We start from the raw sequence: 24,363 nt of genomic DNA, 5'->3' as shown, positions 1-24,363 counted from the left end.
GGGCCTCGCCCGGTATGGAGGGGTCGGGCGGGGAGGGGGTCCCGGGACACCGCTGCGCTCCGCGGGCGCATGCCGAGCCCCGGGCGGCGCAGCGCGGCCGAGCCGCGGCGGAGGCGGCGGCAGGAGGAGCCGCGGGACCGAGCGCCGCCGCGCCGCCCCCGCCCCGCCGCCCCGACCGCCGCCTCGCCCGCCCCGTACAGGCCCCCGGCCCGCTCGGCCGCACCGGCCCCCGCGGGCGGGCGGGCGGGCGGCCCGAGGCGGCGGTGGCGGCGCGCTCCCTTCCGCCTGCTCCTGGGCTCTCTCGGGCAGTGACGTGACGTGCTGACGGCGGGCCCGGCCCGGGGAGCTTGGCCGCTTCCACTCAGCTCCGAGCTCGGCCCCTCCCTCCCCTCCCGCCCGCCCGCCCGCCCCGCCGCAGCCGCCGCCGCCGCCGCCGCGCTCGGCCCAGTCGCGCTGAGAGAGGCCGCGCCGAGCGAGCGCCGCCGCCCGCCACCCGCACGGTAAGAGCCGCGGGCCGGGCCCTGCCGCCCGCCCGGCCCGGGCCTCCCCCTGCCCGCACAGGCCGCGGCGCAGGCCGCGAGGAGGCCGCAGCTAGGCCGCGCCAGGGCTCCGCCACAGGAGCGGGCCGCGGGCTCTACGCCGGCGGGTCCCGCGCGCCCGCCACGGCCCCGGGCGGCGGGGGAGGTGGCGTGAGGAACGCGGAGTGGAGGTGGGTGGCTTCGGGCCCGGGGGGAGGCGAGTGGGGCCGGTGAGGGGCCGCGGGCCCGGCCGGGGGGGGCTCGGAGGTGTCTGGAGGAGGAGACAAAATGGCGGCGCGCGGGGGGGGCGGAGGGCGCCGGCGCCATCTTGAATTAATCGCTTGCACAGCCGGGGCCCCGCGCGGGCCGGGCCGGGCTGGGCCGGGCGGGGCGGGGGAGCCTCGGGGCTCCGGCAGGGACCGCCCGCAGCCTCCACACCCTCCCCGCCTCCCGCTGCCACTCTGAGAGGCGCAGCGGAGCGAGGCGCGTTCTGGCTCGCCGCGGCTCCCTGCGCGGCCGCGCCGGGGCTGCCGGCCGGGTCCTCTCCTGCCCCGCCATCTCCTTCCTCTTCTCCTGCCGGGGATTCGGGCGGCGCGGGCTCGGCAGCGCCGGGAGCTCTCCCGCAGCCGCCTTCGCCCACTCGCCCTGTAAGCAGCCCCCTAATCCCTTGGGCCCCCCTTGGTGCTGGTTCAAAGGTGCGCCTGGGATCGGTCATTTCCCTAATTTAGGTTTCGTTAAGAATTAGCTTATTTCCTTTGGAATTACTGTCGTCTGGCGCACAACATTCCAGTGAAATCTGGAGAAAACCCTTTTCTTTAACCGTTTTCTGCAAATACCCCACCACTGAACTACAACAAAGAGGGGAATGACTTGAGGGGTTTTTTTTTTACGGAACCGCAATGAGCACAGCAGCACTGATTCCCCTGCCAAAACTGAGGGAGATGCGTCAAGAAATTAGCAGCTGAATGATCACATTGTTACAACGTCGTTTTTGCACGTCGTTTTTGTTTTTCTGTTTCTCCACCTAGTGATAACGGGGGTTATTTTCAAGGCAGGAATTAAATCCTGTAGGGAGTGTAGGGGGGTTTTTTTGCCTTTGCTATGTGTTCGACTGAGGGCAGCGTGCGTGTGTGTGCGCCTTGCGTTTCCCACAAGTGGGTCACGTCAGGCGAGTTGTGACACTGCAGCAGCGGCGTGGACTGAGCCCGGAGCCGCCTCAGGAGCACCGCGAAGCCTCGCTGGCTCGGGGCTCTGACCCAAATGGGACATGCCAGGCGTGCCGCAATTTTTAATGGGATGTAGCAAAGCACGACGGGAGCGTGGTTGTGGCTGTACACTAAGTCATCCCAGCGTGGGTAGGGGCCGGCACTTGCACGTGGGGAATTTTGCTGCTTTATGGCTTGATTTGTAAGAGTTTTGCCGCGTGGATATTTGGTGTATGGCCTTACTGAAAATTGGGAGTAGGCAAATAACTATGCTATGTATTTCTTTTTCACAAGGATGGCTTTTCTGAAGTTTCCCCTTTTTTCTGCTTTTCCTTTTTCCCTATATTTCTTTTTTTCCTTTTTTTCTTTTTTCTTTTTTTTTTTTTTTGGTGAGAGCAGAGAAACAGTTTCTGCAGAATATTTAAACCTCATTTAAGGAGCTCTATTTTTAAAGTTGCTCCTTCTTTAACGTATGACAGCTTGTCTATTTCATTTTATTTATTTTGATTACCTTGGTAGGTCTATTGAGTCAAGGATCTGTAATGTGGCAGTGCACTGCCTGCATTGCTTTTCTTGACTGATTGTTCTCATGATCATTTTTATTTTGGAAGATTATTGCTAATGTAGTAATACCATTTCTTCCATTTATATGTAATTTTCCATCTGTCCTTCCACTTGAAAATGTTGCCTTGACTTCCATAAAGCCAAAACCAGCCAAGTCTCTGAGTAAATAGTAAAAATCAGTTTGTAAAAACTAACTGTATGGACAGAACTAAGTGTATTACAGAGTTGTATTAGTTCTTGATCCACGTGAAGCTGTCATGGACCCATGCCAAGTAAAAAGTTGTAGATGTTTAGTTATTTTCAGAGGTTACAAAACCTGATTTTGGATGCCTCTGATTTTTTTTGTCCCAGTGGTAGAAGAAGAGTGTTACCAGAATTCCTGAGATTTGAACAAAGAGACACAATTGAGAAAGACCAAGTGTAGGGATGTGGCTGGGCACCAGCTTTTCTTTGAGAATTTGGGTTCCCAGGATGGAACTGAAAAACTGATTCTGTTAGCTTTGATGCCAGAACTGGTTCCTGAGGTTAGAGTGTTTTGGAAGGACTGAGAGGAGTTTCTGTCGTTGAAATCTTGCAAAGCAGTGAACAGCTGGAATTGCTTCCTAGCCTTTATGGTACCACAGAGTTTGGGGTGCTTGCCCAGGAATTGAAGGTGTTCTCTGTGGTGCTTGCAAGAAGCAGCTCTGGTATTTCACGTGTCACGGAGCTGCTGTTAGAGATACAGAGCCCTGTGGTGTTCCTTCCTTTGTGTGGCTGCATCTTGTGCTCACCCTCTGCTCAGAAGAGCAAGCCGGAAGAAACAGTGTTTTCTCATCTCCTGGTTAGAATGCTCAAACCTTGAAGTGTTTTCAGGAATCTTTTTTTATTTTTTTTGTCTCAGTCATAGACAAGTTACTTTATGCCTTTTTTGGATTGCGGATTCTGATTTGGACACTTTTATTATTTCAGATAGTTCAGTTAATTCCTGTTTTAAGTGCCTGCATCCTATTTGGTCATCTTCTTGCAGCAGATTTCTGTGGATGTGGGGCCTGTGCCTTTGTGGAGTGCTTCCAAACTCTTTATGGTCCTGCGCAGGGGTAAGAGTTGGCTGGGTCTGTACGCTAAAGTGCATTTTGAGAAACATTTAGTAAGAGGAAAAAAAAAAAGAAAGAAATTTCAATGCTTTCTTTTTTTTTCTCCTCTGGAACAAGCACCAACACAAGTGTTGGTTTCCTTTTTAAGACTGAGACTTGAAAGCCATGTGCCAGGAAGTGTCTTTGGTTTGTTGGAGCCTGAGTTTTTGTTATGAGCACATTTTGCCAGTGTAGGTAAGAAGAGCTGACCAGTGAAGAAGAGACCAGAATTATGCAGTCTGCTGGGCTGTCACTGCTGTGAAACTGCAGCTCCTGAACACCACAGGGATATTTTGGGTTTAGAATCTCTTGCCTGGAATCCAGAAAACAAGAACAGGGAAGAGATGGTGTCAGCGGGCACTTACAGGAAGATGGAAAGTAGTGATGGAGACCTCTGCATCTCAGGGGTGAAGAGGATAGACAGGACAGTGAAAGAGTGCTTCACTTAGTGAAGTAAGGAATTCAGGGAGTGGATAGGATAGAGAAAGTACAGACATGAATCATAAGGAGTAGGAATTTGTGGTGGAGTGGTCAGGTAGGTGGTGAAAGCAGGAAGCAGAGGAAATGAATGCCAGTTCTTCAGGTGGTGAACTGACACTTCAGGCTGGTCAGGTCGAAGCAGATGGCAGGCTGATGTGCATGATAATACAGCCCTCAAAAGCACAGGCACAAAGGGCATCTGAACTTTTCCCAGAGATCAGGACAGAGAGCTCCATCTTCCTATGTGTGTGTAGTCTGAGGACAGAGGCAGTTTTATTTCTGCCAGCCCTTACAACGCCTTTGCCTCCTACAAAAAAAAACCCTTCCTAATTGCTGATACAATCTTTGCTACAAATTGATGAGTAGCAGAGGTTTGTGTGAATGATGGGAGGGTGCTGTAGTTAGAAGCTGGAGGGATGAAATGAGCTGGTGATGGAATGAACATGATATTGGTGCAGGCATACCAAAAGTTGGAAAAGAAGCAACAGAAGAGAAGAAGCTAAACAGTGAAAGCAACACAGAAAATATGACAAGATGAATAGGAAAGACATTGGTAATAGACTGGATGGGTGTATACCAAATAGATGGGAGGAAAGCAATTTGGGTATGAATAATGCTTGCCGGATTTACTGTATGGAATTTTGTTACTCTTCTTGTTTCTGTGGTTGATTGCCGTCAGTCAAGCTATTTCTTGCATCTGGGGCTGAGAAACACTCCTTCTGCTCTTCGTTCTGAAAAAAAGCTTTGGGTGAAGAGCTGTTCCTCTTCATAGTGGGCACTCCAGGTGGAAGTGCTTGACAGAATAATTGGGAGGCAATTTATGTCCAGTTGGATACCACAATAACTTGTTAGCACAGCTGTCTTTTAAATACAGAGACCATCCAGCTGAGCATCACACAAATACAGAACACCTTGGAAAATTATTAGCGTTACACTATTTTTCTTCCAGTTCAATGTCTGGCTATATTTCTCCCTCAGCTGTAAAAGGGAAGACCCAAGTGACGGCACTGAAGGCTGGACAATACCCCAAAAGAGAGTTCCAGAGATGAAGAGTTGAGAAAATTTGAGCTAAAAAGTGGAGCAAGTTTAGAAAATACTTGTTCTAGATTATGCATTTAGATTTGTGTTTTGGACTAGTTAATTTTTTCTTTTGTATAGCAGTTTCCCTGATAAAGCCTTTATGAATGTTAATGTTAGTTGATGTAATTTGGAAAGATTATGATTCTTATGGAAACCTTGTGTAGAACCTTGATGTTTTGTCTGTCTTTTGTGAAAGTATTACAGAAATGCCTGTCACCGTGAGAAATGTTTGGAGGAAGAAAAACATCATCTTCCACTTCCACAGAAATACAAGCAGAAACATGAAGCAACATTCTGTTGCCTCTTGATTGTTCTGCATGTAGGAAAGTAGTTGGACTTCAGTGCGAGGGAGTAGTACAAGTTTATGTTAGACTGCATTTTGCCTAACTAGGTTTGCCTGATCCTAGCTCTAATGCACATATCTAAGCAGCAGAGTTTAGATTGCAGTTTTACATTTTTGCAAGTATTTTAACTTTGTGGTCTTGTTTCCTTCTTTTATTAAGGAGACTGAAATCCTCAGTCAATATGCATTGAAATGTTGACATGCTGTTCAAAAGTTTTGGTAGAACATGACATTTGGTAATTTTTGAGAACTAACTTGTGATACTTATGGTACTTTGTCTTCGGGCAGGAGTTTTGAAAATACTTATTTGCAGATCTAGGTTTTAAAGCTTTTTGATGTTATGCTCTGGAAGCAGTTTACATTGATGATTTCAGTTCCTAAAGTGACATAAGAGTGAACTCTTCCTGACTGTCCAAGAATGAACATGAGGGCATCAGAACTGGTGTGCATTTCAGATAATGAGCTCTCTGTGTTTAACTTATCATACTGAGTCTTAATGATTTACAGTTCTATATTCCTCCCCATCCAATAGGGACTTGAGTTCCATGAGTAGGAATATGTTGGATTAAGGTTCTCACAGGAATATCTCTAGGCTTTGTCTAATTTTTTTTTTAAGATGATGAGAAAATCATATTTTCACATTCCTTATTGTGAAGCCATAGGGTTTTGAGAAAAATGGACACAAAGTGTTGGACCTCACACTCTAGTTCAAACAGTGGGTGTTTGGTCATCCAGAGTATTGTTGCTAGAATCCCAGACTGTGGGACCCTGAGTAAAATCCAATTCATCTTAAAGTCATGAGGTGCTGTGTGTTAACTTCCATGTACCCAAAATGTCAACTTTTTGGTGCACAGACAAAGGCAACCTTCTTCACCTAATGTAAGTGAAATAACCTTTCTTCTTTATCTTCTACAGACACTGTGACTGATGAGAGTTAAAGGCCATGGATGAAGATGGGCTTGAATTGCAGCCACATGAGCCAAATGCATTTTTTGATCCAACAGGTCTGTAAGGAGATAATACATAGATAAGAGTGTTCAAATTCGATGCAATTGACTTATGTTTATCCTGCCTTTGCTTAGAAGTGCTGTGCTGCATCAATGCTTTTGTATAGTGTACCGGCTTTTGAGTTTGGGTTGTTTTTATTACTCACAGCAATATGAATGAGCTACTGTTCTTTCAGTCAAGTAATAGTTGTTTGGGTGTTGGGGGAGAGTCTAAAAATTGCAAATCTTTTTCGGGAGAGAAAATCGTGTTCATCTCAATTATGTTAGCATCTACTGAGGACTTGCTTTATCTATCTATCTTAATAGTTCATATGCTGTTATGCTGTTTACTAAAGTGCAGCATAGTGTGAAAGTTATAGTGAAACAGAAATAATTTCAATCATTAAGCACCTCATACGAGACAGTTTTACTATTTAAGTGCTATTTTAATTGTGTTTTTCAGGAGCTGATGCAGCACATATGGATGGAGATCAGATTGTTGTGGAAGTACAGGAAACAGTATTTGTTTCAGATGTGGTCGACTCAGATATAACTGTGCATAATTTTGTTCCCGATGATCCAGACTCTGTAGTAATCCAGGATGTCATTGAGGATGTTGTTATCGAGGATGTTCAGTGCCCAGATATCATGGACGAGCCAGATGTGTCTGAAACAGTCATTATTCCTGAGCAGGTGCTGGACACAGACGTAGCTGAAGAGGTTTCTTTGGCTCACTGCACTGTCCCGGATGATGTTTTAGCTTCTGACATAACAGCAGAGACAATGTCTATACCAGAGCATGTACTGACAACTGAGTCAATGCATGTACCTGAAGTTGGACACGTAGAACATGTAGTTCACGATAACGTTGAAGAAGCAGATATTGTCACTGATACTCTGGGAACAGATGTTGTTTCTGAGGAAGTCTTGGTGGCAGACTGTGCATCAGAGGCAGTGATTGATGCCAATGGAATCCCTGTGGAACATCAAGATGAGAAGGGCAACTGTGATGATTACCTTATGATTTCCTGTAAGTGTTTGGGTAAAGCCATCAAACATCTTATGATATGGGCTTGAAATATCTGAGGGAGGGCTTAAGACAATACCCAAAGCAGAGTTTCAGTATTTTTTATTGAAATGTAGATCTCACAAGTGTACTCACAGGGAGGGGTTTTTAGGAGCGTGTACCGGCCAAAAGTTCTGGTGAAGCTAATGGAGAGAAATACTGGCAAATGCATGTCTGATTATAAGTTATTTCTGTAGCAATTTATAGCAAATGAACAAAAGAGTAAGAATTGCAGTAAACTAAATGCCATATACTTAATAAGAACTGAAAGAAAATTAATGTGACAATGTTTAAAAGTGCTTATTTGTGCAGGTTTCTATGATGACTATCAAGACATTAAGGAAACAAAAATATTTCATGGAAAAGAAAGAGTAAAAAAGCGTGGTTTCTAAAAATCCTATCCATGTCTTGTTTTTTTGCTAAGCCCTCACCTCTTGCACTCCATTTATTGTGGATACAGACAGCAATATGTTTTTTCTTTTTTTTGCTGTTAGGATGTGATTTCTTGATTAAGCAAAGGACAGAGGTATGCAGCTAACAAAAAGAGTAGCTATTGCTGGTCATAGCTGGGAAGTGAATATCTTAATCTCTTAGGAGCAGTGGCACAATCCCTTTGAATTGTATTTCAAAAGGTTTAAAGAGGGTGGAAAAAATAGAGCATATCATCAATCCTTTTTCTACTGAGGATATCCATTTGTGTGAACTAGAGTTTACTCTAAGTATGTTACTTATTATAGTGATTACTTAGCACCTGGGAACATGACAGTGTCATGCTGAACATTTATTTATTGCAGAAATAGAAAAGCCTTGTTAGGTTGGTTTGTTTAATTGCCATTTCAGGCACTTCAGTTTTGTGTGGTGTTAAATGATTTCGTTTATGAGGTGTACTTCGTGCTTTGCTTCAGTTACCTTTTTTCTTTTTTTTTTTTCCCTTTTTTCCCCTTCTTTACTTTTGGACATATTTTTGAAATGTATAATAACTTGTTTTAATTTTATATTCTGTACTTACAAATTTTAATGTTGCTTCTCCTTACCTAGGATCACTGCATTTCTTAATTTATCATCTCTTGAGTTCCTTGAGTAACCTTGTTGCAGCCATGTTTTGAGTTTATATGAGGTACAGTTAATTCTCTATTATCTGGGAAAACAATGAAATGGGATAATGCAAAATATGGATCACACAAAATATTGTAAATTAAACTACCGGATTGTACTGAGGTGAAATAGGTCAGGGGATCTGTTCTGAAATTGTATTGATCCAGACTGATAAATGCACTCTTGTCTGGTGTGGTACAGATAAAACTTTTTGATTCTGGATCTAAGTTAAGTCTGATGAAAGCCTCTCAAATGCTTCTGAACCTGCTGCATAGTTAGACAACAGACTGGATAATCTGCCTATGGATAATTGAGACCTGACTCTGGTGGTGATCCTTCCCTCTTCCATATCCTTGGCTGTAGCTCTTCAAGGCACTGTTGCCCCTGTCTCTGCTCACCCCTCCTGTGCAGGTTTTCCTCCTGCAGCAGAGCAGGGCCTCTGGGGCTGCTGCCATGGAACACTTTGCAAACCATGCCTGTGTAAATGCACAGAGAGGGGTGGGTGGATGTGTATCCTGTTCATCGCTGACAGTGGCTGAACAAGGACAGAACGTCTTGGTAGATGCCACTTTGGACGATCCCTGCCTAGCTGGGAAGGCTTCTTAGATGTACCAGTTGTCAACAGGTGGTGACTGGCAGGAAGCACAGAAATTCAGTTGTTCACTCGTGCTGGGGTATTTTCCATCTTCAGTCACATATTTCTGCAGTTTCATACTTTATTTATTATTAAATGCCTCTTGCAATGTGCTTTGTTTAGATTCAGAACCTTAAATAAGCCAGCATTTAAAATAATCACTACAGTACAAAATATGCATTCTACTTGTGTTTAATGTTCTACAGTTCATTTTGAAGGGAAGTCCCTACTACCACCTACTGTGTTTAAAGCCTGCTTAACAAGTTCTTCTGGTTGTGAAGGCAGAGTCTAGTGCTTTTTCATCAAGTAAAGGCTGTCTTGCCAAAGTCTCTTTGTTGTAGGAAAATATGATTTGAATTAATTTTTTTTTATTTTTTCTTCACATCAGCAGTGTATGTGTTCATTGATCTGTTGCCTGTCTCAGTTCTTCAGTTAAACTTAGTTTTCAAATGGTAGTAACATCAGCCAATCCAATTTTGGGTTTTTCATCCTAACTTGTAAATTTGTGTTTGATTCTGGCAAAACTCCCTGAACTGCAGGGACAGATGTTGGAATGTAATCTTGTCTGCCATTACAGTAGTCAAATGTTTCTGCTTCCCAGATCTGTGAGCTAGACTGTGCTTCAGAATGCCTTTGCCTGTCTTCTTTTAGATAGGCGCTTTGAAAAGCAGGGGATGACACTTCATGTTCTTCCTGTTGTAGGTTTCTCCATCTGTTTTCTTCAGTGGAAGCTATTGGCAAAATCTTCTAGCTTTTTCCTGTCTTGTGGCTCTCTATAAGCATTTCCATTTTTGTTCCTAATGAGCTGAGTATACGTATATTTTCTTAAGGTCATTTTCTTAGCTTTATCCTGAATATATGTGATTTGGAATGACTAATCCGTGTGTACATTTTTTTAATGTGTTTCTACCTTCTTTGTTGGTTTCAGACTGGTTTGTCTTTTCAAAGAGTACAGTCCTGTGGCTTTCGTTCTCTGACTTTGCTTCAGTGAGCTCAGTATTTTAATACTTCTTTTCCCAGTTAGATTTAATTTAGCTTTGGCATTAATATGCCTTTGCTATCTTCATTTTCAAGGCAATGCTTCGTGGCACAGCTTTTTATCACCAGTTACTTTTTAATGTACTTATTTTTTTTCTTGGATACTTTGTCTTTGCCCGAGATTCATTTTTATTCCATGGTAGATTTGGGGCACTTACAGCAGAACAGAATCAGATATTCATTCAACTAAGAATGCAAACCTACCAGTTAGTAGCTTGAAAAAGGTGAAAGGAGGTTTGATAATTTTTTTTTTCTTTTACATGTTCCATAACAAGCCAGTTCATGAGTTGGGTCAGGAAAGTATAAATTGTGCTGTGACTCACACTGGTACGAATTATTTGTTAGCCTGGAAAACAATTTCTCCCTAAGTGAAACAGTAGTGGTGAGATTAACTGGTGTTTGTCAAAACAGAACAAATATCCCACATTTACTAACCCAGGAAAGCAGTGCCCTTCTCCTGGCAATAAGATGGAAATGGAATTTTTTTTTTGTCTGAGTTCATTCTGTTTGGCAATAGTAGACACATCCTCTGGCATTAACTGATTCTGTAAGATGAAAAATTGTATCCTGATAGACTCTTACTGCAGTAAAAATAGTGAGGGACAAAAGTTTGACAAGAGGAGTCTGGAAAGCGTGAAGAACAGCCTCACAAGGCTTAAACTGCAATCTTAAGAATTTAAATATTTGCAAAAATGGGAGGTGTGTTATATCCATCCATCCATCCATCCATCCATCCATCCATCCATCCATCCATCCATCCATCCATCCATCCATCCATCCATCCATCCATCCATCCATCCATCCATCCCCTTGCTTTTCTCTGACTTAGACAAGTCTCTTGTTTGTTTTGTCTGAATTAACACTTTTTATTACAGGAGTCTAAACCCAGGGTAACCCACTGAGAGAGAAAGGTTTCACCTAGGCTTCTGAAAATCAATCTTTTTTCATCCTTGTTGGTTGTTTAGGTTGAAAGCAATGGATCTGATGTACCAAGCCAATAGGGTTCATGCTTTTCCTTAGGGACATCCAGCAGACTTCAAGTCAAGAAAGCAAAATGCTTTAAATTGCTTTTATAGCGTAAATATCTCCCTCTTTTCCCCTGGAGGTTGCTAAAGATGCAGAAAATCGCATTTTTTTCTCAGAGATAGAACTTGCCATGTCTCTGTCTGACCACTGGAGTGGCATCACCAGCTGCTCAGGAGGTTGCCCTGAGAGGTGATGGAAATAAGGGTTACCTTGGGCTGAGTGATGTCTTAGAGCTTAGTCTGGTTTGTTTGCTAGAGGCAGAGCACAAGAAGGACAAGGGTTAGATCCCAGCTGGGAGCTCAGGAATTACACCTCTACTAGATTACTACCCTGAAGGGACCTTGAGATGCATAGGATGTACTCACATGTAAAAGCAATGAATTAAAATGAAAATAGAGCAGATTTCTCTTTTCTCAAAGGTTAGGAAACCTGCTTTGCCATTCAAGAAATAAGTGTGTGGTAAAAATAGCTTCTTCAGTGGACTAGGAATTGTCTGCTGTTGAGTGAAGTAGATGTTGCTGTCAAAAATAACTGAACAAAGTTAGGGGAAACAATGCTTTAAATCTGTTTTAGAGAAAATAAAAATGGCTTTTTTCATTAAGAATGCTTAAATAGGGTTGTTTATTTTATAAGCAGACAAGTGTCCCATGATACACATTTTTTTAGCAGCTTAGAGAACCATTTGGGAACATAAAGGCTGACAAAATAGATTATTTTTGTTTAATTCCTCCATTGACACATTTTTAAGATCTGTTTAACTGGTGAAGATAGACTTTTCCTTAGGTTGTTTGTTTTGGTGTGTTTTTTAGCAATAAACAGTGGATACTTGAAAAAGTTGGAAGGTGTCTGTGCTTAAGTGAATTTTATTTTTTACAATCTTTTTATTTTCCTTGTTAATCCCACATAGTGGAGAAATGGTAGGAAAGAAAAAGTTTAGAAAGTTATGGAATCTATTAAAAATAAATGCAGTTATATTTGCATTTCTTAATTGGACATAAACCACAGTAAGGGTGGTTTATTTCCGAGAGTAAGACTTCGTAGTCTTTATCTGCCTATCCTTCAAATATCTGATATAAAAAACTAAAAGCAACATCTTGGGGAAAGTGTATGTATCATGGTTAAACAAAAGGTGTTCTATTGAAGCAAATTAGGATCATGGCCTGACATTTATGCTTCTGTGTGAGGAAACTGGCCTCAACAGGGCTTTAAGTATGAAGTTTATTATCAATGCAGAGGAGCTTGTTTTGTTCCCAAAAATGCTATTGAACATGTTTTAATAGAGGGGTAGAGATACTGGAGATAATTGTTCTTTGGCTCTTACTAGTTTACTGTATGATTTTTAAAATTAAATCTAGTACTTTCTAGGAAACCAGTGCTGTCATTGTGAGAGATCACATAGAGTCTGCTGTTGTTGCCATTGCCTGGATCTTTTATTTCTTCACTTTATTCTTTATTCCTTACTCCTTTTTTTACCTGTTGGTCTCTTATTGTTGATTTCCTTATAAGTGCTAACTAGACAGGTTTTAAATATGCTGTGGCTTTGCTGTTGTGTGACGCCCTTCTCATCTGTTTGTGCTTTTAATCACAATTCTAGCATTATCTTTATATGGAAGCAATTATGGCAGCTTTGGAGAAGCACATACTTAATTGTTTCTTGCAGCTCATAGTATGCAAAGAGCAGGCTGCTCTAATCAGTGAAGTCTGTGAAGAATTTTGGCAAGCTAACCATAAACTGCATTCTTGCAATTCATGTAGATTCATACTGTGTCTGGTAATTTTTCTGGGTTTTGTTTTTGTTTGGTTTTTTTTAACTCTTGAGATTTAGTCTGTATCCACTTGTTTATGGAATGAAAGCTACCAGCTAGTATAGGGGGGGAAAAAATCAGACATTTAAAGTTTTTAGTGTCCAGTTCATATCTGATAAAATGGAGGCAGAAGGTATGATAGCACTGGAGTAATGCTAGCCTGAACTTTTTTCTAGCATGTGACTTGTGATTAGTTTAGTAATGCTCAGTGGCTCTGCTTAAAAGGAAGTGGTCTCTTAGAAGTTTAACTAACTATTTTAAGTACTTTTGTTTGGTTGGGGTTTTTGGGGAGCCTTGTTGTTGTTGTTGGGTTTTTGCAGGGTTTTTTGTTTGTTTGTTTTTGGTTTTTTTGGTTAATGTCCAAGAAGAGCAGTATGAAAGATTAACCATGGATGGTAATTTGTGGGACCCCTTGACGGGATATGAATTCAAATGAAAAATTAATATCATCAGAGTTCCAACTTGAAACATTGATCAGTCAAGTATTTCTTAATAGAATTTTCTCAGATTGTGAGACTGAGATACACGGAGAATGCAGAAGCTTTGGACAAATGTTAAATAGAAAGCAAATTTCATAAAACACTGCCAGTGAATCAGGAGAAATAAATGCTTTTGTAGCCATAGGATAAAATACCTTGGAAATGGTATTTTCTGAATAATACCCATTCTCTTTCACCTTGTTTGTCTCTTCCTTTGATTTTTATCTTTTTCCTATAATTTTCTTTCCACCCTACTTTTCATCCTGTTACCTGTTACTATGCTGCAAATATTACGGCTTTTCAAGCCCATCAGGGACTTCAGTTTTTAAAGTATTACCACCTGTCAAGAGTGAAATTTTTTCTTTTGAAAAGTTGGCCTCATACCTCCTATCCATCAATTGCCTTACAGTTTAATGGTTCTGTTAAAAAATATTTAAACCAGTTGTTATAGTTTTAAAACAGTGCTGAATGTGAAGAGAATTCAGGGATAAACAAACTCTAAATTGTATAACAATTTTTTTCATTATGTTGGATAATAGTAATATACTTAAAATATACTATATTCTGATATACTTAAAATCTTGGAGAACTTATTTCAAAATGTGAATAGAGGATGTTTTTAAGATCTAGAATTCTTCTGTTGTATGAAAGTTATTAATGGATACTTCCATGTATAAATGGAAGTAAAAACTCTGGTTTGGTTAAAAGAAATGGGCCTGTTTCGCATCATGCACATAGGTTTGTTTTCTCTCTGATTGACTCAGCCATGGTTTTCCTTCCTCGTGGGTATGTTCCAGCATCAGTTGATCTTGGTGGCAGACTTCCCTTTTGGCTTCAGAGGTGTAAAGTCAGTCTACATTGATTTGAAAGCCTTCCAAGTAAATCTGCCTGACACTGGAAATAGCCAAGTAAAGGGAGAACAGCTACATAAATGTAGTGTAGGAACAAAAGCAAGTTCTCTTTTTTGTCAGAGTTCCAATGACATTTGATATATCATGGATGTGACAGAGAAGTCGTGGAAGTCTGTTAGTAACTGAATATACACACTGTGGAGCTACATTGTTAATGTGATTCAAAAGAACATCTTAAGGGTTTTACTTCTAAATGCTTTAGGGTTCAGCTACAAGATGTTATGTTGTCCTGTGACACAAAGTAATTTTTTAAACATTCGACTGCTTGAAACCGTCTTGTACCATGGCCACTGATCATGATCCTGGCATTTGAGTATTTAGGTTTTTTTGCTGTTCTCTTGGTAAGAAGAGAGACAGACTAATTTATGTTAGTGCTTTATAATTTAATGTTAATCATATTTTTTTGTGAGTAATGATGCCTGATTGAGAAATTGTACTTAAATACAGTTATTTTTGATACGTGAGACAGAACATGTGATAGTTTATCTAATTCAAAGGCTAATTTATTGGCTTCACGGCAGGAAAATAAGAGTAATAACATTTTGAGCTTTTTTTTAAAGTACATATTATAATAAATTTAAGAATGCAGTTACTGAGTAGTAAAGCTATGATTTATTTATGAGGGTAGTTCAATGAGTGCTAGTAAAGTAAGCATATTTTGTGAAGTATTTGGTATGTCCTAGGCATGGTAGTTAAAAATTAGTCACCATTTATAGGACAGTTCTAATAGACTTCTATTAGAATAAATTCCATGTCTTTCTGTCGTGAACTGAAGTCATGCATGACTCTGAGGGAGTGACAGTAAAGTCACAAATTACAAAAGTAATTTGTTACATTAAGAATTCCTAAATAATTTCAGTACTGAAGAAACATCTGGGGCTTTTGAAAATTGGAAGATTCTTAAAAGATCTTGAGAGCTGGATTTGATTTTTGTGAATGCATGCTTACTATTTTTTTCTTGAAAACCTGTTCTTGGTAAAGTAAGATGGGGGGAGGTGCCTGTGTACAGTATACCTCAAAAATCCAAGCATGTTCCTTGTAAAGCTGGCTGTCAGCCATGGATAAGTGGGATTCTGGGCAAGTTTCAGCAGCTCAGGCTGGAGCGTGGTGTGGGTGCCCTTCTGGAGGCAGGAGAGCCAAGTTTGGGAGTGCACAGGGCTGCAGCAGGAATGCAGGGCAGAGTCCTGCAGGAAGGACACCAGTGCACAGCGCTGCAGCAGGAATGGGAATGTAGGGCAGGGTCTTGCAGGAAGGAGTCCTGCAGTGGGAGGGTAGCCCTCGGCTGTGCTCCTTCCCCAGCTGTGGAGGGCATGAGGAAAGGGGAAGAGTTTCTTCCTGGAGTTGCCGTTCAGGTTTCCTCTCCTGGCAGCTGGGAAAGCATCAGTACCAGTGCTTTGCAGGGAACCACGTCTGACAGCCAGCAGTAGTACCACTTGCATCAGAGACAGGGTTGAGCAACAGATAATGCTTTTGAAAAGAATGATTAATAGCTTATTAGTTTGAAGGAGAAAGCAATTAAAACTGAATAAGTGAAATTATGCCACAGAGTGAAGTATTTATGTATACTTTCTTCCTACCCATCATCTTGATGCAGGTCACAGTTTCCTTATTAGCATTGCTGGTGCGGTGTTTGTGCCTCTAGTTCTGTCATTGCAGCATTCTTGCACTTCCACCTTAACTACAAGATAACAGCTTGAATTTATTTTTGTGTTTATAGTCACTATTTTCAAGGATATGAAAAAAAAAATTAATGGGTAGGTTCTTTATCACAACTTTTAAATTTTAAACTGCTTCCAAATTTGAGTCATAAATTAATAAATATGTCTTTAATATATGTCTGTCTGCATATGACTGGGTAATTGTAATAACTTGTTTTTGTAGTGGATGATGCTGGTAAGATAGAACACGAAGGTTCTGCTGAAATTACCATGGAAGCAGAGTCAGAAAGTGGCTCTTGTAAAGTGGATGGCATTTGTCCAGAAGTCATCAAGGTCTATATATTCAAAGCAGATCCTGGAGAAGACGATTTAGGTAAAATACACATATTTGAGAATACTCCAACCTGACACTTGAAATTTTGCATGAGACTGTGGTTTCTCTCAAGTGGTATGTAAAAACCTGTGAGTGATACTAAAGAGTTGACAAACTTTTGAATATTTTGTGGTTTAGCATAGATTTTGGTGAAGTGTATTTAAAATATTTTGCTCTGGTCTTCCTAATTAGGGGGCACAGTAGACATTGTGGAGAGTGAGCCAGAGAATGACCACGCAGTTGGATTGCTCGATCAGAATAGCAGTATTCGTATTCCAAGGGAGAAAATGGTTTACATGACTGTAAATGATTCTCAGCACGAAGACGAAGACTTAAGTAAGTAGGTGGCTTTCCTTTGGGAGCAGGGATTTTCACTTTCAGCAGTACAGCATTCCTCTTTTTTTTTTTTTTTTTAACTTCTTTTTATCTTAGATGTTGCAGAAATAGCTGATGAGGTTTATATGGAGGTGATTGTAGGAGAGGAGGATGCTGCAGCCGCCCATGAACAGCAAATCGATGACTCCGAAATTAAAACTTTCATGCCCATAGCTTGGGCAGCAGCTTATGGTAAGTAATACTTTAAAGAATTATCCTTGAGTGACACTGCAGCAAAGTACCAGGGATTGGTTTTTGGAGGGTAGTCTGGAGTATTTGTGCTTTTGTGTTTGTTTCTAGAGTTTTAGTTTAAGAATGGTTTCTTAGCATAATGAGCCTTAAAAAGAAAGGAAGAGGGAAGTTGTAAGGCAGGTTTCTTCTTGCTTCTATTTAACAGGCATTTTCCTTGATATTTTCATGATGTGAAAGGGGAAATACATGAGCTTCCAGCTAAAAAATTGAATCTCAAGTACCTCTGTTCCTCAGAATTTTGAGACACAGTGAGAGCTGGCTTGGGACTAGAATTGAATTCTTTTGGTGGGGGTGGTGCAAAAAAAAAGAAAACAAATAGTAATATGTAAGATTCAGTGTAGCAGTGAAAGGCAACACTGAGGTCTAGCTTGATGTAAGTGCTTTCTAGAAGGATCATATAAACACATGCTTTTACTAATGGCTATAATTAATTGATTAATAAAAAGAAATTGAAGGGAAATATTAAAATTGTAGCTGAACATTAAGAGTATTTCCAGCATGCAGAACCATTTACATCAACTGGTGCACAGACTGGTTTCCCAAACTTTTATAAGCTTAAGACCAGAATTTCATCTGAAAACATGTTTCTGTGTTGCCCCTTTCTCCTTCTAAACAAAACAGAAGAAATAGTGGAGTCTGCATGATGTGGATTGTGGTGATGGTGCCAGCAGAGAATTGTGCTGGGAATACAGAAGGGGCTGGAATTTTGGACATAAGTCAGGAAGGGCAAGATTTCAGGGGCAATGTGTGTTTAAAAGTTACTTAGGGGATGGATGGTAGTGCACCCAAAGCCTTATCTTATGCCATATACTGGTGAGCCCAGTTTGAGTGAGAAGGAGATGACATAAGCCACTCTAAGTGGGCATTAAAAATGAAATTGAGTGAACTTGGAACAAGTTGGATACTAAACATTCAGTGGTTTTGGAGGAGGGGGAGAAAATTGAGCAGAATATGTCAAAAACAGTGAGATGGAATTGAAAGGAGAATTTAAGAACGTGGGAAACAGTGGAGTGGTTGCGTTGTCAGCAGTAAGCAGCCTAGCATACAGGGTGAGAGATGGTGGGGACTGGGAGAAATGAAGCACAAAGGCCTGAAAATGGCAGAGGAACACTGGAGCTAGCATATAGGTCAGAATCTTCAGGCTCTGCACATGTCTGGCTCTGAGTCTCTTTATATTAATCATGAATATTAATGCTCAGCACCCTATGAAAGGAACAGCTATTGAGCATATTCCACTTTCTTGAATCTTCCTGTCTTACTTGTGTTCTTTGCTTTCACTAGGAAATGTTGGCTTTTATTGATTCAAGTACATACTTGACCACAATATTTATTATTGAAAGTTCACATATGCTCTTAAATCACCTATGTCAAACTGATTGCCAATAAATACCTTCTTGAATGTATTTGTAATTTTCATGTTTGTTTTACATACAGTGATACCATTTGTGTATTAAACACAAAGCTCTGTGAGGCAGAGACTCTTTACTTCTTTGTTACACAATACTGAGCATGCTCTTTGTTCCCAGTAGAAAGAATTTGTGAGTGCTAAAGCATCAGGTGTATAAATAGTAAGTAGTGTACTTTGTTTGCCACTTCATGGGCTGTTGAGAAAGATTCTTTGATCACAGCTCCTTTTCAGAAACTTGGTCTGTGACAAACTTCAGTCAGGTGAATTCAGACAGAAGTGAATGAGAGTTCATACACAAATATATTTCAGGACTGAGAAGAAAATTTGGCACAGTGGATACTATGACATGCTATTATTTACTAATGTTAAACATTTTGGGCATAATTAGCAACCAAAGAGATTCAAAAAATGCTGCATTTGAAGGAGAATTCTCTGTGTAATAAAAAGCCATTAATTCCTGTACATTATGTACTCCTGTAAAATTAGGTTAACAAAGTTAGTGCACATGATACCAAACATAATTCCCAAGTTACATGGTGAGACATTTTGCAGCTTCTGCTGTACATTATTACAGTTTGATTAAATGTCTAGATAGTAGTTTATCATTTCCGTTACTACCATTGTAAAATTTGTGCTTGAATCACCTGCAGTGTTGGAAGGTAACTTTTTAACTTACCTTGGTAGGTAATAATAACGATGGCATTGAAAGTCGGAATGGCACTGCAAGTGCTCTTTTGCACATAGATGAGTCATCTGGACTTGGGAGGCTGGCCAAGCAAAAACCAAAGAAGAAGAGGAGACCAGAGTCCAGGCAGTATCAGACAGGTGAGTATGTGGTGCCTGGCTCTCGTTCATCCCGGCACTTGCCCATAAACAGATGCATGTGGAGTGTCTTGTGAAAAGAGGAATTTGGGGAATTACTTGGTTGACAACACTTCTGCTTTATAAATGAGTGCATATTTTAGTTTACAAATTTTAAATACATGGGTGATTTGGATTGTGGCAGGTCTTTTAAAGGAAGCCATCTCTGACATAGGAAAATTATTATAGCAAAAGGTTAAAAAGCTGTATGCTTAACTTGCCACACCCATTTTAATGTTTAATATAACTTTAAAAGGTGATGTTAGATAAATGGTATTCTGTAATCATGCCTTTTAAAACCCCCCTTTTTTTTGTCTTTGTTAAAAATATGTAGAACAATGCATTTCATTACATCAGCTCAGTAGGTTACTGGAAAGTCTGAACATCGTATATTAATTTTCAGTAGTGTAACTTCTATACTCTTTCCTGTTTTAATGGTGAAATAAAATTGCCTTGACGTTTGTGCCTATCTTTTTCCTTTCATCTGTGAGAACAGAAGTGTTTTATGGCATAATTTGTTTTCTGCTGTTATTGTGTTACGGTCAGAATATTTATTTGGTTTGATAAAATTGAAAAAACACAACGTTTTTTTCAGTAGCCTTGCCTTAAATAATACTAAAAGTTTCTTTCCAAATTGTGACTTAACTGTAGGAGTTCTGTTTTGTTTAGCTTGAGTTAGTAAACTGTGCAAATTAAAGTTGGCCTTTTCTGTTTCTAGCCTTTCCAGCTAGTCAGTTCTCTTTATAAAACATTTTTGGACAAGACAGCTTTTTTAACTTGCATAGGCAAATTCAGGGTAAACAAATCAGGGTAATAGATGAGTGCAAATAATTTCCAAAGCTTTGAGGTTTCTCTATGTGAAACATGTTCTTATTGATTCTTGCTTGGTACCTCTTCAGATTATAGCTGTGGCAGATGGCATAAGAAGGAGGTGTTAGTTTCAGGGCATCTGAATTGTAGTCAGTGGTAGGTGATTAAACTGCAAGATTAAACTTTTTCTACCAATTTGTGGAGAGTCAAGAGAAGATTGTTTACTTTGCTTACTAGATGATACTCAATTTAACAAGTTGGCTACTGTTCTTTGCACCAGCCATTGGTTTGTGCATGTATTTAATGTGTGAACTCATTCAGAATTCTTCAAAATAGAATTATTTGAGGTGAAGAAATCTGTGTAGTAAAACATACGTATCCCATCTTTCTCCGCAATTCATCTTATTGTTGACATCTGACATTTACTGAAGTGTAGTATTATTGTGTAATATTGATAAAGGGGTTTTTTGTTGTTTTTCAGCAATAATCATTGGCCCCGATGGTCATCCGTTGACAGTCTATCCCTGCATGATTTGTGGAAAGAAATTTAAATCCAGAGGTTTCTTGAAAAGGCACATGAAAAATCACCCGGAGCACCTTCTTACCAAGAAGAAATACAGATGCACAGACTGTGATTACACTACGAATAAAAAAATAAGTTTACATAACCACTTGGAGAGTCATAAGCTGACCAACAAAACAGAAAAGCTTATTGAATGCGATGAGTGTGGGAAAACCTTCTCTCACGCAGGAACTTTGTTCACTCACAAGATGGTGCACAGGGACAAAGGAGTTAATAAAATGCACAAGTGCAAATTCTGCGATTATGAGACAGCAGAACAAGGGTTACTGAGTCACCACCTTTTGGCTGTCCACAGCAAGAACTTTCCTCACATTTGCGTGGAGTGTGGCAAAGGGTTTCGCCACCCGTCGGAGCTGAAGAAGCACATGCGGATCCACACTGGCGAGAAGCCCTACCAGTGCCAATATTGTGAATACCGATCTGCCGACTCTTCCAACTTGAAAACCCACGTAAAGACTAAACACAGTAAGGAAACGCCGCTCAAGTGCGATATTTGTTTCCAGACTTTTTCAGATACCAAAGAGCTACAGCAGCATACGCTTATGCATCAAGAAAGTAAAACACATCAGTGTTTGCATTGTGACCATAAGAGCTCAAACTCGAGTGATCTGAAACGACACATTATTTCAGTCCACACAAAAGACTATCCTCATAAGTGTGATATGTGTGATAAAGGCTTTCACAGGCCTTCGGAACTGAAAAAACACGTGGCGGCTCACAAAGGTAAAAAATTGCACCAATGCAGACATTGTGACTTTAAAATTGCAGATCCGTTCATTTTGAGTCGCCACATACTCTCAGTTCACACAAAGGATCTTCCATTCAGGTGCAAGAGATGTAGAAAGGGCTTTAGGCAACAAAATGAGCTGAAAAAACACATGAAAACACACAGTGGCAGGAAAGTTTATCAGTGTGAGTACTGTGAGTATAGCACTACAGACGCCTCAGGCTTCAAGCGGCACGTGATTTCCATTCACACAAAAGACTACCCTCACCGGTGTGAGTATTGCAAGAAAGGTTTCCGAAGGCCTTCAGAGAAGAACCAGCACATTATGCGACATCATAAAGATGTTGGGCTGCCTTAAAGTCTCTTTCACAGACTTATGGCTGGAATTATAAAGGAAATTTGCCTTTCAGGCAGTTAGCTTATTTTAAAGCCAATCACCTGCGATCACACACACATACAAAAAAAAAACCAACAAAAAAAAAAAAAAACAAAAACAAAAACAAAAAAAATACTGTGCATTTGATTTGTTGCTGTATAAAAATAGGATTATTGCTTGTAGTTGACTTTTATACCTTTTGTTCAATAGCGTGTTCTGAATTCTATTCAGTTTGTTTAATAAATGAAGAAAAGATGGCAACAATAAAGTTGCATTTAATAAAGTAAACCCTGTCTCTTACTGAATTTTTCAACCGTAATAGTTTATTTAAGTATATTTATCTTACTGATCTCGTTGATACTCACAGTGTCCATGTTAATGCAGTTTTGTCGTGAATTTTAAAAATACAAAATTTCTCTTGATAAAATTGTCAGAGGTGTGTATGAAATGGGGAATTGTCGTTTTGACAGTAAAGTCACTAGGGCCCACCTGATTGTCCTGTTTTAACTATACAGACTTCGTGGCAGGTTAACTATTTTCCGGTTGAGGAGTTACAAGTCTCACTTTGTGTTTTCATTCTGGTTTCAGAGAAAAAAATACTTTAAAAAATGGTTGGGGCGGTTTTTATCTTTCCAGGGCAAATTCAAAATATGCGCAAATATTACATTTATTGTTCTGTGCTTCTTTGTCTTTGAAAGATTTTGTGTGTTACAAGAGTTGGGTTTTTTCCACTTTATTCCTGTCTTAAATGTTGGAAACGTAAAATACTCTTGTTCCATTTGCAGAGTTAACAATAGATCACAACTGTCTGTTTGTGCTGGTAAACGTACCTCAAACTTTATGCTTTTATGTATGTTGGTATTTCTTTGAAAGAGCAGTTTGTGGTTCAAGTCACATTTTTATTGTTAGTTGTTTTAGAATAGAATTTAAGACCAAGAGGTGCCTCGATTTTGGAAACCAGATATTTACAGTGAGAGCTTAAGAAGGGAATGGAGTGGAGCAGATGAGTTCATACGGAGTAGAGACATTGTTACGTAGATATCCTTAATAAGAAAAGTAACTTATGATAGATGCAGTTCTGTTGCTAAATTAAATGTTTTTCCTGAGCCATTAGTTGCTGTGTTCAGTGGCTGTTTAATAATTAGTACTGTATCCAGAATTAACTCAGTTCTTTCAATCTGTTTATAAACAGCTGGGAGAATATTACAATTATTAGATGCAATTTTGCCACCTGAAGACTATTATAAAGTAGCTCCATATAATTTGCTAATTGCAGTGTAAATGTACCAAGCACAAAGTCATGTGCTTTAACAATAACCTTGGAGCAAAAAAACCCAAACCATTTTAATTACAGGCCAGATTTTAGGACATGGCCCTGGTCCTCTTGCTCAAATTCTCATCCCAGCCACTGATGATAGATTGCAGAATTCAGTCCCAGCTGCCTGTTAGATTTGTAACCAACAATTCCCTAATGGAAAGGCTTCAGAGGCTGGGCCAGTGTTAATTCCTGTTTCTAGGCAGGTGAACTTCCAATTGAACTCAAAAACAGGAATTTTAGTGACAGTTTCAAGTCTGGGGTGTTAGAGGGACAAAGGTTTCCTTTCTGGATGTGCATCTTCTAGGCCTTTTGTAATTTGTCTTATTACCAAGCCCTGCCCCTACTGCTCATCCCTCCTGTCTCACTGTGAGCTGAAATTCTTGTCCGTAGTGTGCAGTTCAGGAGAGTCTAATGCCATGTCACTGCCTGTGTTGTAGGATGTTTTTTTCTTTCTTTGCCTGCTTGCAGTGCCCTCAGACTTGCTGGGTGCTCTTGTGTAATATTGCTACTCCATGACTCTTTAGCGTGTAATTCCTGGCTGTGCTGCATTGTGCCTTCCTTGAAATCCCCGCTGAAGCCAGTGGATTTCCTCCATGGCCGTAGTGTCCGTTGCCTGCTGATGCCAAACCAGATGCAGTAAAACCCAGCAGAGATTCCCATTTGCTTCTTGCAAAATACTTGCCTGTGACTACTTTTTTTTCCTCTCTTATGTTCAAGCATTTTCTAACTGGAAACCTGGAGGTGTACAAAATCTGCAAAAAATCCCATAGTAGTGCTGAGGATTTTAGCCATTTTGAACTTTATTTTTTTAAATAAGCTGAAAGACAAAGAACACAATTTTATGCATTTTCTTTCTCTTACGTAGCCTGGAATCATACCCACTTTTTTTTTTTTTTTTTAAAGCACAATGTTGAAACTTTTTTTTTTTTAATAATTAAGGGTTTGGTCAAGTGGATTTTGTAAAATGTATTTGTCTGTATAAAGAGAAAATGAAGTTATAGTTATTGTTAATGTACTGACATTAGTTACAGGTTAGTTTTAATTCTTAAATAATTTGCTTAGCAAATGCTATAAAATGGATGTTTCAGTTTAATGTTTAAAAAAGGTACAGATTTTTACAAGGACATAATATAAATTATTGTTCTGTAGAAAATACCCTGTTAAATATTGTATATGTCCTTCCCTCTGTACACTTTGTAAAAAAGACAAAAGAAAAAAACAAAATACATAGAACCATATAGGGATGTGTGACATTATTGTAATTGTGTACTTGATAATAA

The 24,363-nt window shown here is 40.3% G+C and overlaps 1 protein-coding gene across 2 annotated transcripts; it reads left to right on the top strand.

Annotated features, from left to right (window-relative positions):
• Positions 1 to 404: 404 nt before the first annotated feature.
• On the top strand, positions 405 to 24,363 carry ZFX (zinc finger protein X-linked). 2 transcript variants are annotated; one of them, XM_084201351.1, is made up of 8 exons: positions 405 to 500; positions 6,218 to 6,306; positions 6,752 to 7,318; positions 16,224 to 16,373; positions 16,566 to 16,709; positions 16,806 to 16,940; positions 19,093 to 19,233; positions 20,561 to 24,363. In XM_084201351.1, the coding sequence occupies exons 2-8, from the start codon at positions 6,246 to 6,248 to the stop codon at positions 21,745 to 21,747; spliced, it is 2,385 nt and encodes a 794-aa protein (XP_084057477.1). In that variant the 5' UTR covers positions 405 to 500; positions 6,218 to 6,245; the 3' UTR covers positions 21,748 to 24,363. The 2 variants fall into 2 exon arrangements, with proteins under 2 accessions (XP_084057477.1, XP_084057478.1); XM_084201352.1 differs by lacking the exon at positions 405 to 500 and adding an exon at positions 603 to 709.

This window comes from Fringilla coelebs, assembly GCF_963513975.1.
Source record: "Fringilla coelebs genome assembly, chromosome: 2".
Classification (NCBI taxonomy): domain Eukaryota; kingdom Metazoa; phylum Chordata; class Aves; order Passeriformes; family Fringillidae; genus Fringilla; species Fringilla coelebs.
This window is presented reverse-complemented; position numbering and strand designations above follow the sequence as displayed.

Coding starts and splice junctions, on each gene's coding strand:
- ZFX (XM_084201351.1), top strand. CDS start 6,246: ATGGATGAAGATGGGCTTGAATTGCAGCCACATGAGCCAAATGCATTT. Junction 16,374..16,565: donor TCCTGGAGAAGACGATTTAG/GTAAAATACACA, acceptor CTTCCTAATTAG/GGGGCACAGTAGACATTGTG. Junction 16,710..16,805: donor GCACGAAGACGAAGACTTAA/GTAAGTAGGTGG, acceptor TTTTTATCTTAG/ATGTTGCAGAAATAGCTGAT.